The sequence below is a fragment of the Vigna unguiculata genome, chromosome 11, assembly GCF_004118075.2.
Source record: "Vigna unguiculata cultivar IT97K-499-35 chromosome 11, ASM411807v1, whole genome shotgun sequence".
NCBI lineage: Eukaryota > Viridiplantae > Streptophyta > Magnoliopsida > Fabales > Fabaceae > Vigna > Vigna unguiculata.
Window position 1 is genome coordinate 2,938,604 of NC_040289.1, and position 14,405 is coordinate 2,953,008.

Consider the following 14,405-nt stretch of genomic DNA (forward strand, 5'->3'; position numbering starts at 1 on the left):
AAATTCCCAATGCTATTTTGAAAAAATATATACAAACAACCAGGGGGAGTTGTACACAACCCTGAGTTGATTTTTTTAACAAACATAATATATATATATATATATATATATATATATATATATATATATATATATATATAATGATTAACGTTTTTTGCACTATTTATTGCTTTTTGATATATCATAAAAGAAAAAAGTAATGATTATATGTTTATTTAGCTTTGGCATGCCTCTTATGTGAAGGTCCCTTTTCAGCTTAAGCATGAATAATATGGCCTAACTTACGTTATACAAAGATTGAATTTATATTGTTTGCATCGGACAGCTAGGACTGGTAGTAACGGAAGTTTTAGTATAGAATTGGAAATTGTGTAAAATACAAACTAACTGACACACAAGTGTGATTCAAATTGAAATCTGAAAATAACTATCAATTCATCTGTGCATTTGCATTACTGTTAAACACTTCCTCACGCACGAAGAAAGTCAGCCAAACATGTCTTTGTCACAATGAAATCGTCTTCAATATTTTGATCCTTCAACAAACTATTCTTTTGCAGAAGTAAAACATCTTCAAATTAACTTGAATCTATCTCAATCCAATTTCAAATCTGAATTTCCATCATCTTTTTTTTTTTCTCTCAAAAGCTTCAAGGCTCTATGAAATCCATCAATTTCTCGATAGTACACACAATTTAGTGTTGCTAGTCCACTGAAAAATGTCATAACTATAAGGGTAAATGTAACTAAACTATAAATGTTCTTTGAAACATTCAAGTAGAACGAATGTACATTACTTACATTTGTCCTGATAACTAAGAAATGTATCATTGGTCCCATCAAGTATGAAGTGCTAACTTACGTCTAGACTTTCTATTATTTCAAAGTGCATCTGCATACTTGGAGGCATATTATTAAAATAATACCTTGAGAATACTTTTAATTTTCCCAAACTCTTAGGGACTTCAGATTCAAGAAGACGCAGCATTTTATCTTTTTCATTCCGTATCCAATCCCGCCGCTTGTCATTCCATTGTCTTGGTGTTCCATGAAGGAGAAAACGGAGTTGAGGAGCTCCTTGCATGAGCCTTTTGGAGATTCTTTCAAACACATCATGGTTAGTTAGGTATGCCCCAGCAGTGTTCAGACCAACATCAACATAATGAATATCGCTGATGCTGTTCAGTAAGTCTTCCTTTGTTTTGGGAACAATGTAAGTATTCTCAGATCCCACATTGGGTGAATTCACGTTAGAACCAATATCTGAGAATCCCAGCTCAGTAACTATCTGGTTCAGAACAGTTCCACCTTTGCTAAATCCAAGGATGAATGTCTTGGGCTGAGAGAAAGAACAGGCAAAAGTGCAGCCAGACCTTGAACCTACTTGTGTTCTTAAGATGACTTTCTTTGCCTGCATTACAAGAAATTCAAAACATGGAAAGGAAAACATTCAGACCAAGTGGTAATTACAAGTTGCAGACATGAACAGGGACTTTTTTTTTTAATTTGACTATTACAATCACATAAGTGATATCTCTAGTCATGTAGCACATTGGTGTTATATAGGATCATTAATTTAGAAAAGTTAAGGAGCAAGAACTTGATTAGGATATGTAATAACCTTGCTAATGATTTTTTTTTTTTGCCTCAAATGGTTAGTGAAGTTAGAAGATGAGTATAACTACAACAATCCATATGGAAATTTAAGTTGCCAACAGTTATCATGCCTTCCTGGCATTTAAGATGGGAAAACATCATACTTCTTCAAGGCAATTAGATAAGAGAGACACGGTTGATGTAGATGCAGGGAAACCAATTGGATTATATGACCTTGGCTCTCCATATTGATTCATGGACGGTATGAAGTCCTTGTAGACAGCAAAAGGTCCATTAAAAACAGAAGCCTCAATAACCCAAGCATTGATTGAAGAACCAAATTTGGACACAACAATTTCAGATAGTTTTTGTAAATTTGATATCCTCTCGATCACTGGGTTACCTGACCCTTCAACTCGGTCACCACAGAAAAATATAGCATTGGCTATAGGTACCTGTAACAAATCAGAAAGATGTTTGGTATGCAGAAGGGAAGGTGGTAAGCCATACAAGTTCGAAAGCATCTTTATCCAAGATAATGAAACAGGGAATTCTGAATTTGAAGATTCAATCACATTGAAATTATCTATTTCACATTTTCCAAATAGTTTTAATCTTTATGCACAAATCCTTAACTTCACATAATTCAAATACAGTTCAGGTAAATAACCAAAAGGATGCCAATCTGCCCAACCAAAAAGCTTACCATCGAGTACTTTCAACAAGTAGAATCAAATGATTAACTGATTTCAACTGATGCACGCATAAAATATATTTAGTAAGTCCCTTGCCAAAAGAAACTCAAATAACTTGCATTCACTATATTGCATGATTTTCGACTTTGTTAAGAAACAATGCTAAGCTACATTCCTAAGCTACATAGTTAAAAGACTGATATATAGTAAGCAACTGACTTAGTTGTTCATCTGAACTAAAAGTTAATTGTTATCTATAAACAATATGGTTCTAGTTCAATGAATTACTTACACAAAGTGTTTTGGTTTCCGGAGAAAGGCAGAGAGACACACCAACCCTATGGAATGCCCTGCTATTAGGATGCAGAGGGACTCTCAAAACTCCACTCCAACGTTCCATCTAAAAACCTTCAGAATATTTGATGGTGTGAATATTGGAAGTTGAGTATATTGCATAAGGGCATCAAACTAACGAGTTCAAATATCCAATATGAAACTCAAGATATGACGAAAAAAAGTGGGCATATAAGATAGGAAAATAGTATTTTTACCTAAAAAATGTCTATAAATTTAAATGATAATTACCTCCCTTGTTTGAAAAAGAATAAAAACCTAACAACTATGAGTCTTAACAATGCAGTAGTTATGTACAAGAGAAAAATAGGTTATGCACTTGTAAAGCAGTTTTATACTTTTCATTCAATCACAAATCTCCATATATAGTAAGTTGTTAATTTTTACCCTAACTATCCTAAAAGGCTAAAAGGCATTTGGTAATTTCAAATTGAATGACAGTATGATGAATCGACCTTATATTGGGAACAGATTAAAGATTTTACCTTTTTAAACTAATTATTACAAAAATAAGCTTTTTGTGCATAAGAATTTATGATCAGATAAGGGTATAAAAGAAAATCTGATAACCTTAAAGTTGGTTCGGATTATTCATAGACGATTGGTTGTCATGAAATTATGAAAACTTATAGATGATGAATTAATATAACAAACAACAGAAAAAAGCACATATAAGAAACAGAAGCACATCAAAATATAGACAAAGCGCCAAAAGACAAAAGCGGAAAAATACTCTGAAATTTTAACAAAAACGTGAAGACTAAACAGTTGAAGATAAAGAATGCTTCTCAATACGATGTTCGTCTTCATTATCTGATTATCATGGTTGCGTTTCTTCCTCTGCTCCGGTTAGCAGGTTTCAGTTGCGGTGGATTTTGGAAGATTCAAAGAAAATAAATGACGAGTGAAATAGGGAAATTTAAAGAATTTCTTGGTAAATAAATTACTTTTTGTTTCACATAAAGATTTAGAAATTTAAAATTGATAAAAAATAAAAATAAAAAGAACACAATTATTGTACACAGGTAATATCGCTTACAACATCTCCAGTAATAATATATTGTGTATATGGAATTGGTTAATTTTTTATAATAAATGTCTTAGAAAGTATATTAAATGTGATATGTGATTAAATGAAAATATAAAACTTAATAACCGCTAATAGACATTGAGTTTGAAATATGGTTATTATAAATTAAATAATGATAATAGAATAAATTTTTATTATGTGAATTGTTCTTGTTAAAAAATAGTTTTAAATGACATAAAATTAAAAATTAATAAAAATGTTAATATAATTAATTTGAATGGTGGAAAATAGAAGTATTAAACATATGCTATTTAAGAGACTTTGTGGAAAATACTTTTTTATTGGTTAAAAATGATAAAAAGGCAGACTCTTCAAATAGAATATGTAAGGCTGATGAAATTTTGTGACTTTTAATAGATTATAAATAATAAGAAAGGGTAAGGAGAGTTAAAAAGGGTTCATTTGAGAATGTATTCATAACAGTTCTTGACAGAAAAGATGAAAAAGGATTTAGGTGAAACATTGAAAATGTAAACGATTGAATTTTCTGAAAAATAATAAGATAATAAAATAAAATAACATTTTTAACAAGTTTAAAAAAATGAGTGTAAAGAAAATTTAAAGATGAAAATTTAAGTTGTATTCATAATATTTATTGACAGAAAAGATGACAAGGGATTTAAATAAAGTAAAATAATATTTTTTTAATAAGCTTAAAAGAAATGAGTGCTAAGAAAATATAAAGACGAAAATTGAAGTTCCCCAAATAACCTGGTAGTGTTATTGCAATGAAACAGCTAGCCCAAACACTACAGTACCTTCGCCCACTCCAGTATTGTACATCAACAACTAAACCACTACCCATTTTTATTTGCATATCATCACATAGTTTGTTATAATTGGTAATAAAATACTTCCAAAATAAAATTATATTTTTATAAAAGTATATATATTCCCCTAAATTTCTATGATTAAATTTTTTAAGTTTTAGACACGCACAATTCCTGTTTTGCATATGCTAAAAAAACATTAGCAAGGTATTCTGATCCAAATTTCTTTTTAATAGAGATAAGAAAATAGGATAAATAAAACAAAAATAAATGAATTTATTAGTTTGGTTCGGAACAGATAAAATTATAAGAAAATGAATAAAATAAAATAAAAATCTTATATGTTCATCCTCTTCTTCTCTACAAAAGAAAAAAAAAACTAATTTGAATAGAAAACCAATTTAACCATTTTATACATAAAAAGGTGAAAATTTTGACCTCCCAAAAACAGGATCTGATTTAATTAATAATATATAAATAATATATTTGTTACTGAAGTTTACCTTTTATGTCAAATTAACCCTGAAAAGTACTTCATCCTATCCTCTCCCTTCAATTTCTTAACCCAAAAAATTATCATAATCACCAGCAGTAGATTTATACGATGGAGGCCAACAAGCTTGAATGTTAGAATATACGAATCTAAAATCTAACTGGGAATACATAATCGCCACAAAGTATAGTAATGCTATTGAAGCAGCATATATGAAGCATAATACAAAAGAAAATAGTATAAATTCAGCAACCCAAAAATAAATAGCCGCACCACCATCTCAGCTTGTTCTTGCCAACTCAGTATTAGATTAAAATGGTTCGAGAAACACCATCAATTTTCCTAAATACAAACTCGAAGAAATTAACAGGTTTCCCCCTTTTTTTTCTCCTTGTTCCTATCTCGCCTTGTGGTGTGACAGACGAGTAATATCGATGAGATATATACTTGTCTGCAAAAGCTGATTCCCTCTGTGGACGCATGCCATGAATAAAAGTCAGGCAAGCAACTAAAGAACTCATCCAATGAGCTCCTTTATCTACTACAATCTTCAAGATATTGGATGCCGCCTCCTGCAAATTTTTCAACCTATAATTAGTCTTATGATCGAATATATGGAAATCATATAAACTAAATATACATGTAGAGTTTTGCAGATCTGATACATCAGGCGGTTGTATGTAGTGAGTCTGTTATTTATATTGCTCTGGTTTGCTCAAATGGACAAATCTTGTGCTCTAAACTTGGAATTTGGTTTAATATTCTTTTTAACTTTTTCAAAAAGCAAAATTGACAATTTAATCATATTCTAGATTGAACTAGACGCCTATAGAACACTATACATTTATAATGCCATATAATCTATACTCCTATTGGTAATATGAATACACTTCAATACATACAGTATGCGGACATATTTAAGGTATCGACATATAAATAAAAGTGCCTATCATATCCATGTCAAAATTGTAGTTCAAAAACAATGATGGTCAACTTAGAAAATCAATTTTTGATTAGGGCATCTGATCAAATACTTGGTTGTTACACAGTTTTTTCAAATACCTCTTTGGTCGGCTTCGATCTTCTTCATAATCCATCACTCCACCAGATTCAGAGCAGATCTCCTCATGGCCTCTGAAGTCGATGTCGGCCTGCTTACAGTGTGTAACTTCTGCCACGAAGTAAGTAAGACACGTCGACCAATATATTCCAACCATAAAGAACAGCAGGCAATTATGTATATAATTAAGGCAGATACTTCTACATTAGCTAATACAACTCCAAACCCAAACATAAGATCAATGCAGCACACAGCAGCAGCTATACATGGTAAACCCATAAAATGTTGTTTTGATGAAAAGATTAATGGATAATCAGTTATGGAAGTGTTGATAGGATTATTGGAAAAACAGGTCACAGAGGATGGTACCACTCTCCTACCGTTCTAGAAAGCATATTTATTGAAACTTAACCCCACAAAATCAGCATGTAAAGCGAAGTTTGACTCACTTATTTACTATATACTTTAATCATATCTCTGGTCAATGTGAGGTGTTTAATAGGAAGATTAGAAATACAACTATTATTAGATACAAGATAAAATAGTGAGGTTTCATCATAAGTAATTTAGGCATGTATGAAGAAAACCTATGCAAGCATAAAATAAACAGTGTAACCACGAGAGCTGAGGATGGTAAAAAAATAGAGATAAAGGATACGAGGAAAGTTATCAGCCAAACCTCAGAGATTTAGAGGTGAAAGGTCTATATTAGAATTCAATACTGGACAGGAAGCCATGGTTGTGTGTGATCCATAGCTAACCCCAACCAACGTCGTAGCTTGATTATTAAAGAATAATGAATTCTGTTTGTGCAACACAATGGCCCCTCAAAGTTTTAGTCATGAATACATATAAATGGGAATTATTTTATTGACTAAAACTTTTGCTTCCCTCTGTCATAATAACCTCGGGTAGAGTAGTGTTGTCAATTTAGAAAATAGCGTCGGGAATGGAATTCCAGCTTGCATTATATATCAGTGAATAATCAAACACCAATTCATAACACACAGATACACTATTACAATTATACAAATAAGGAACTGATTCTATATAATCAAGAATATCTAAAGTATATGTGCATTATTAGAAACATTTCTATTTGTTCATTCCTATGTCATATCTTAGTTATTAGAAGGGTATTAAATCTCCTCTATTTATTGTATTAATTATTTTTTTTCTCAATATAAATAAAACATCCATACTGTCTTAAAAACAGTTTCCTCTCCTTCCAAGAGTTTAACATATAATACAAGGATAAAAGAATTTTTCAACACATTCGATACAAGAATGAAATTATATGCAAATAATTTTCTCAGACATTTTCTCATCTGTAAAAATGTTAAAAGGCATAAAAATAAATCCAACCCACCTTGAAAATAGACTTCTTTACTTCTTCCACCTTCTCCTCCACATCCTTCCTGTGCTTCTTGTCAATTTCACTCATAGCATCTGCCCATTTGATCTTCTCTTGGATTGAAACAAGCAGACTTTCTGAGGTAGTCAACCTATGTTTCCCATTCATAATTAATTTTAGTATTTCAAAGATAAACACCACACATTACATCCCAAAAATTAGCACTGTATATAAAATACCAAATTGAGATATTCTGAAGCAAAGAAACAAGAAATAGAATATTCAAACACAAATTTCAGTATCAAAAAATGTATATAAAATACAAAATAAAATTAGTGACAAGTAGACAATAGGAACTTTAAACCAACATTCAACTAAAGATTGGATGCTAAACAAACTTGGATATTTTTATAAAGTGATCATAGTCCAAAAATTCAAAGCTTTAAGTATTGAATCAAGTTCTATTGATATTAAAGTCATCTAGCATCACAAATAAGCTTAATATCAAACATAGAAATTTAAAATTTCACATGATTTTTCCAAGAATTAGTAATTGACTTAATAAATAGCATCCACATGATTACAAATTACTTAGGCTCCCGCTTGAAAAAGAGAGATTACCAGTTAGAGAGAGTCTGGATCATATTCCCAAGTTGATCAGGCCTCAAGTCCCTTCCTGCTGCAAATTGGACCTGAAATCACACTTAAATCAGGTAAACTTCTAATACTCATTAAATGGAAAAAAAGAAATGGATCAAAATACAATTAAATACAATAACAGATGATATGAAGATGAGCTAGGACCTCAAAGCATCGTCGCAATTGATCCAACTTTCCACGGACTATTCCCTGATGAGAGCAACAAAATTAGAAATCATGTCTGTCATTCATCAAATATCGTTTCAGGCAACCAATTTATTAACATAATTATATCCAACATTGTAGAAAAAGACAAGATAAAAATAAAATAAACGGATAATAGCAAAAAGTTGGTAGACAAAAAATAAGATAGATGCCAAGATCCCTAAAGTAACAAAAATGTATCTCTAACAATTTATTATTTACAAGACATTTTATCAATACCACAAAGGAAGATTATATATCTAAATGAAATCATGAAAGAACATTTTAATGTTATTGCTCGCCTCTTCCTACTGTTCTATCAAGGTCTTATATTGCAAGAATAATCATAGTGGTAATAACGATTGTGTGGATAGCAGGAAAGCATAAATAAATACTCTCTGGTAGGGAACGATGCCTACCGCATACATGCATTCATTAATTAGAAAATCTTCAAGTTCACGAACATTTGTCACATCTAACTCCTGCATCAATTGGTCATAGGGTAATACCTGAAAAACAATTAATTTTGTAAGAGCTGATTTGAAGACAAGGACACGAGAAACAGGAAAAATGGAGAAAGAAATTTTTGGGTGTTAATCCAGCACTTAGTTCAATGAAAGTATAATCTATATTTAAATTGATAAATTAGATGAAACTATCCTCTACATAAAATTCAAGGAGTTGAACCTTTAAACAACAGTGGGCAAAACACCAATAGAGATCATAAACAATATAACCACGTAATACACCAATAGAGACCATAAAGGTGCAAGAGTTGCAAACTGTATCAAATCAAAAGTAGATGCACAATGCTAACACAACTGACTAAGAAAGGGCTGGCTAGTAGTTAAACAAATAAAATATATGAATTCGAGTATGATGGATTCCAAAGCAAACTTACCAAGTACTACAATAATTACTGGGTAAAAAACACAGGATGTTGGTAAATGACATATACAATACATAAATTAAAAATAAGATGGTACCACAAGCAATCTATGAAAAATTCAGGACACCTTAAACTGATGTTCAACTCTCATGAGAATATTTCCCTTAACAAAAATCATCAAAAAAATGAATGAAGGAACATAGAGGGTGCGTGCAAAGCAAGCCCAAAAAAACAAAGGAGAGTAAAGAATCCTGCAGGTCTGCCCAATGTCTCCACATATTGAAGATTTCGTGAAACAACCATGGGTGGAACATAACAAAGTAAAAATACATAATGTTATCCCAAACCAACATGGCTACCTCCTCTTTCTAAATAAAACTATCAATATTTAACAATGAGAAAGCATAATATAAACGTCAAGACTAGCAGCAGAATATAGCCATCTCAATTCAGGTCTTTGAACCACTCTTTTAGCCAAGAGATTTCATCTTTCAACCGAAGACCCAAGCTAAAACAAGTAACTGAGAAAAACCTATGCAATAGAAATCCACTTCCACATATAACAAAACTAGTTCGAAAAATAATAAATAAATATGCAAGTTATCTACACTGGCATAGGCCAGTTGCTAGTGACTATGAGATTTAAATGGATCAGTTAACAACCCTCGATAAACAAGTCAAGCAAAAACTGCAAAACAAGATAACCAATAACTTTGTGTTATCAATAGGTACCTTGTGTGTTTCAGCTAGCGTAAGAACTGTAAGTTGCTTAAGCTTGAGGATCTGATCAGGTATCAATTGTGGTAGACGGTCAGCATTACCTGCAAGCCATGTAAACCTTTTAATACACATATTTTATTTCTATTTACATAGACATACTAGCAAACGCAAAGATACAAAATCATAAAATAAGGATATATTTACAAACTTCCCAAATGATATTTTAAATCGGCAACCAACGTGAAAAGTTTCATATATCACAATTAGTGGAGCTCAACATTAGCATGATCTAATTGTTATCAATCATAAATTGCAAAATATGTCATTAACCAGGCTTCCATACCTTTTACAAGAAAAAAGACTGAACAGACGAGAAAAAGAGCTTAAGAGATTGATTATCTCTTAGCTGATCTTTGTTATTTATATACGAAAATTAGATCAGGAGTATCTAGATAATTAATGCTAATAAGGAAACAGCAAATACAGCATATAGCAATCTTCTAATGCAACTGCTAAATACCTACATTTAATACCTATTTTAGCAATAGTTCACATGTACATAAATTCCTTTACAATGAAATAGCATGAGATACTTTAAGAATGTCGAGGATTAAAAAAGAACAGTAAGCGGTCATGATTTCAGAAACAATATCGGTTTTATGGGATCACCAAAATAGTAATCGCAGCCACATTAATCCACAATATCAACAATCACAATGAAAGAACAACCACAACCGCAATTTAATACCTAAAGGCATCAGATTTAGCTTCTATAAAGTGAAAGGGGCATGGCTTAAAAGGAAATTAAGAATGATAATAATTGATTGGGAAATCAAGGGAGCAGGCTTAATTAGTACTTAACTAAAGCATTATGTAAGTACATCCTCTTCGATCGTGACATTCTAACAGAGATTACAACTTTCATTTCATAACAATAAACGAGGAAAATACCCATCAGAAAAGAGTGAAGTGAGAAAACTTAAAAAATAACAGAAAGGCGAATCCATAGGCTTACTCTTGTAATCACTCCACGTTCCGTGTGCAAACAACCGAAGCATATCAAGGAAAGCAGAATTCTCGGTTGCTTCAAGCTGCACCAAATCACAGGTAAAAAAATTGAGCAGACATATTGGAACTATTACAGAAAAACAAATCAGCAAAAGCATAGTATCCATGTTACTCAGCACAATCTTTCATATTCCCCCAATTTCATTTCACAACCGAATGCGTTTTGACAAAATGAAACATTAACAATATATAATCAAAAAAATTGAAATGGCATCCACAAACATTAACATTAATACAGTACCCAAAAACTCTAATAGATTCATCTCGCAGCCAAATGCGTTTTAACAAATAAGACATGGACAGTATATATATAATTAATTCAAAAAAGTCTACCCCGAACATGAAAATTTCACAGCACCCAAAAATAATCACAGGAAAGGAAAATGGCAGAGCAAAATTTAAAAAAAGATAATTATGAAGGAATCAATACTTTTCCATGTCCCTGTACAATAAACAGTCACTTTGGATAGTAAACAATACAACTCGTGAATAAAATACTTACGAAACAAAACCAACAACAAAATTGTGGAAAACGAGAAGAAAAACAGAGAGTGAGACAGCAGGGACCTGAAGAACATTGGGAAGAGCGAGAATCTCGGAAAAGGCGAATAGCGAAGGGTGAGAAGTGGCTTCGACGAGGACGGAGGCGAGTGCAGCGGCGTCGGAGACTGCGGAAGCTCGCTTGACGAAGTGATCGATGAGCTCCGATTGCCTCTGCTCGATGTCCATCTCTAAGAGCGAGGAACAAACTAGGGTTTTTTCGAAAGGGAAAAAACGATTGAATTGAGGGAAAAATCGAATGTTTCGGGATTAGGGTTTCGACTGAGGATTCGAGGATTATAAGATTTTTGTAAATTAGAGTTTTTCGGAAAGTGAGAGAGACCTTAGTCCCAACCTGGTGATGAGTGATGCGTCTCCCAAGAGAAACTACTATGTTCCTGTGACATAGCAGGCTCTTATATAACAGGTAAAATTAAATTAATATTATTAATTTCGATTAAACAGAATTAAATTAATATTATTAATTTCGATTAAACAGAAATATTTTTTAGTTATGAAGCTAAATAAATAAATAGTTGGTAAATAATGAAATTAATACAGTTATTTTGGACGAGATTGAATTATTTTTTATTAAGTTAAATAATAACTAATTGAAAAAATAAGGAGAGATGTGATCAAAGTTTCACTTGATTTTTATAAAGGGGTACTTTTTGTTTAGTTTAAATTAAATTTGAAGATAATAATATATAATATTGTACTTATTATAATAATAAATATTTTCTTTTCCATTTGTACATAAATAAAATTTAATTAATAATTTATGCGTGCGTAATAAATGGGTTTAGTAGTTTTTTATCACAATTTTTATTGAAATATTTTAGTATTTCTTAATTTTGTTATGTTTTAATGTAGTTCTTATTTTTATTAGAAAGTTCAATATAGTTTTTTATATTAGAGTAGTGTTAACACGTCCTAAAAGTGACAATATGACAATAAAAATGATATATAATCATATAAGTTATTTTGAATATATATATATATATATATATATATATATATATATATATATATAATATTATGTACCATTTTTATTTTTATTATGATATTGTGACTCTTTAATGTTTTCTTCACTTCAAGAAATTTATTGTTAGAGCAAATGGATAAGCTAATAATGATGGTGTTTGTTTCAATTGATTTGAGGGAGATGTCGAGCATGTATGAGAGAAGAGGTCAATGATGGATTTAATAATAATAATAATAATAATAATAATAATAATAATAATAATAATAATAATAATAATTTTAATTATAAGGTATAATAGTAATTTTGTATATTAATTTATTAAAATATTTTTGTTATTCTATCACATCCATTAAATATTTCATAACTTTTTTATCTTTAAATTGATTCGTTCTCATTTTCAAATCCTTTCAAATAAATAACACAAATCTTAACTTTAAATCTCTCCAAATCAATGTAATTATCTTTTCTCAAAACTTTTCGTCAAATTCACTCTTAAAAATATGTCAACAATTTAACGAAATTAACAACATTAAGTGATATTAACAAAAATGAAAACAACATTCAAATAAAATAAAATTGAGAACCATATTGAATGATTTGACAAAAATTTAAGATGAAAAGATCAATTAAACCTAATAAATTATCTAAAATATAAAATAATAATTGAGAAAATAGTAACTTACACACAAGCAATATCTTAAGAAAATAAAATTGATTTATGAAAAAAATTAACTTTTCTAATAAATCAAAATTAACTAGTGCACAGGTAGAAAGTTTCTTGGTTTTTCTATATTCTTATTTTTATTTTTAACTTATGCATGATATAATTCTAGTTTATGAAAATGTCAAATTCTTTCAGAAGTTTTTGTAACAAAAAAAAAAAACTCATCTAGACGAATTTATTAAAACAAAAGAAAAAATCAATAAATTTGTGGATTTGTGTGGAAAGAACATCAACCAAAGAAATGGACATATGAATAAAGCAATGTCAAATATCATTTTGGTGAGATCTAGTAACAAATTGATATATCCTTCTTCAATTGAGTTGCTTCAATCACAAAAAATATTAAAAACTCCATAATTCCTTACAAAAAATAATAACAAATAACTAATAAGGAGGATATTTTAATGCAAAATTACCCTTAGACAACAACTCATCACATAAATTATGTAAATCGTATGTGTATGAAACATTATCATAACAAACATAAATTATCACACACATATATATACTCAAACAAAGGGGTTGCAAAACTACTGAAATAAAATATATCTATATACATTCATGTATATCAAAAGGTGAATTAACTATTTTCCAAGCTAAATATACGTGTATATCAATAAAAAATAAATAAACCAATATATAAATATCAATTATAATTACACAAAGATTAATATAAGACCATGAATAAAAATAGATCAATAATTTTTCTTTCTTTCCTAATTAAATTTGTCGGCAAGCAAATTCAAACACTTTTAAAATATTATATTGAATGTGAAAATATGAAACTAATACCTACTAGAAAATTGTACACGAAATACATAGTGCTCAAATTGATCATAGAAATTCCCTAATTAGTACCTAATCCACGAATTAGTCATAGGAAAATACTCTTACCTTTTGGTCCCATTTTGATCCATATGCATCCAATATAAGTTAGGGTGGCTCCTACAAATCTATCTTTAAAGAGTTAGGGATAACATCTATCAACTTTTCATTATTTGTTTTAGACTATTCATAACATTTGCATATCTCATTTATAATACTATATAACTTTATATTTAATCTATACTTTCAAAGCATATGCTTTTTGTTCTTGTTAACTATTAACTCACAAATTATTGATATTCGTTTTACTTTAAAATCATACACTTATCCATCGACACCTATTATGACAAACTTTGAATACATAAATATATTAATAATTTTTATTATATCTCACTAAAA

At 30.1% G+C, this 14,405-nt stretch overlaps 2 protein-coding genes across 6 annotated transcripts; both read right to left on the reverse strand.

Annotated features, from left to right (window-relative positions):
• Nucleotides 1-536: 536 nt before the first annotated feature.
• LOC114168576 lies at nucleotides 537-3,568 on the reverse strand. Of its 3 annotated transcripts, none has more exons than XM_028053456.1 (4): nucleotides 3,441-3,568; nucleotides 2,584-2,699; nucleotides 1,761-2,051; nucleotides 537-1,411 (listed from the first exon to the last, which is right to left on the reverse strand). In XM_028053456.1, the coding sequence occupies exons 2-4, from the start codon at nucleotides 2,689-2,691 to the stop codon at nucleotides 854-856; spliced, it is 957 nt and encodes a 318-aa protein (XP_027909257.1). In that variant the 5' UTR covers nucleotides 2,692-2,699; nucleotides 3,441-3,568; the 3' UTR covers nucleotides 537-853. The 3 variants fall into 3 exon arrangements, with proteins under 3 accessions (XP_027909257.1, XP_027909258.1, XP_027909259.1); XM_028053457.1 differs by having other exon boundaries at nucleotides 3,379-3,561; XM_028053458.1 differs by lacking the exon at nucleotides 2,584-2,699 and having other exon boundaries at nucleotides 3,441-3,550.
• Nucleotides 3,569-5,078: 1,510 nt separating this feature from the next.
• LOC114169741 (COP9 signalosome complex subunit 7) lies at nucleotides 5,079-11,859 on the reverse strand. Of its 3 annotated transcripts, none has more exons than XM_028055023.1 (9): nucleotides 11,500-11,859; nucleotides 10,880-10,955; nucleotides 9,877-9,965; nucleotides 8,675-8,764; nucleotides 8,217-8,261; nucleotides 8,034-8,104; nucleotides 7,428-7,563; nucleotides 6,061-6,149; nucleotides 5,079-5,570 (listed from the first exon to the last, which is right to left on the reverse strand). In XM_028055023.1, exons 1-9 carry the CDS (start codon nucleotides 11,659-11,661, stop codon nucleotides 5,549-5,551), a joined length of 780 nt encoding a protein of 259 aa, XP_027910824.1. In that variant the 5' UTR covers nucleotides 11,662-11,859; the 3' UTR covers nucleotides 5,079-5,548. The 3 variants fall into 3 exon arrangements, with proteins under 3 accessions (XP_027910824.1, XP_027910827.1, XP_027910826.1); XM_028055026.1 differs by having other exon boundaries at nucleotides 5,111-5,570; nucleotides 6,061-6,166; XM_028055025.1 differs by having other exon boundaries at nucleotides 5,111-5,570; nucleotides 6,061-6,169.
• Nucleotides 11,860-14,405: the final 2,546 nt, after the last annotated feature.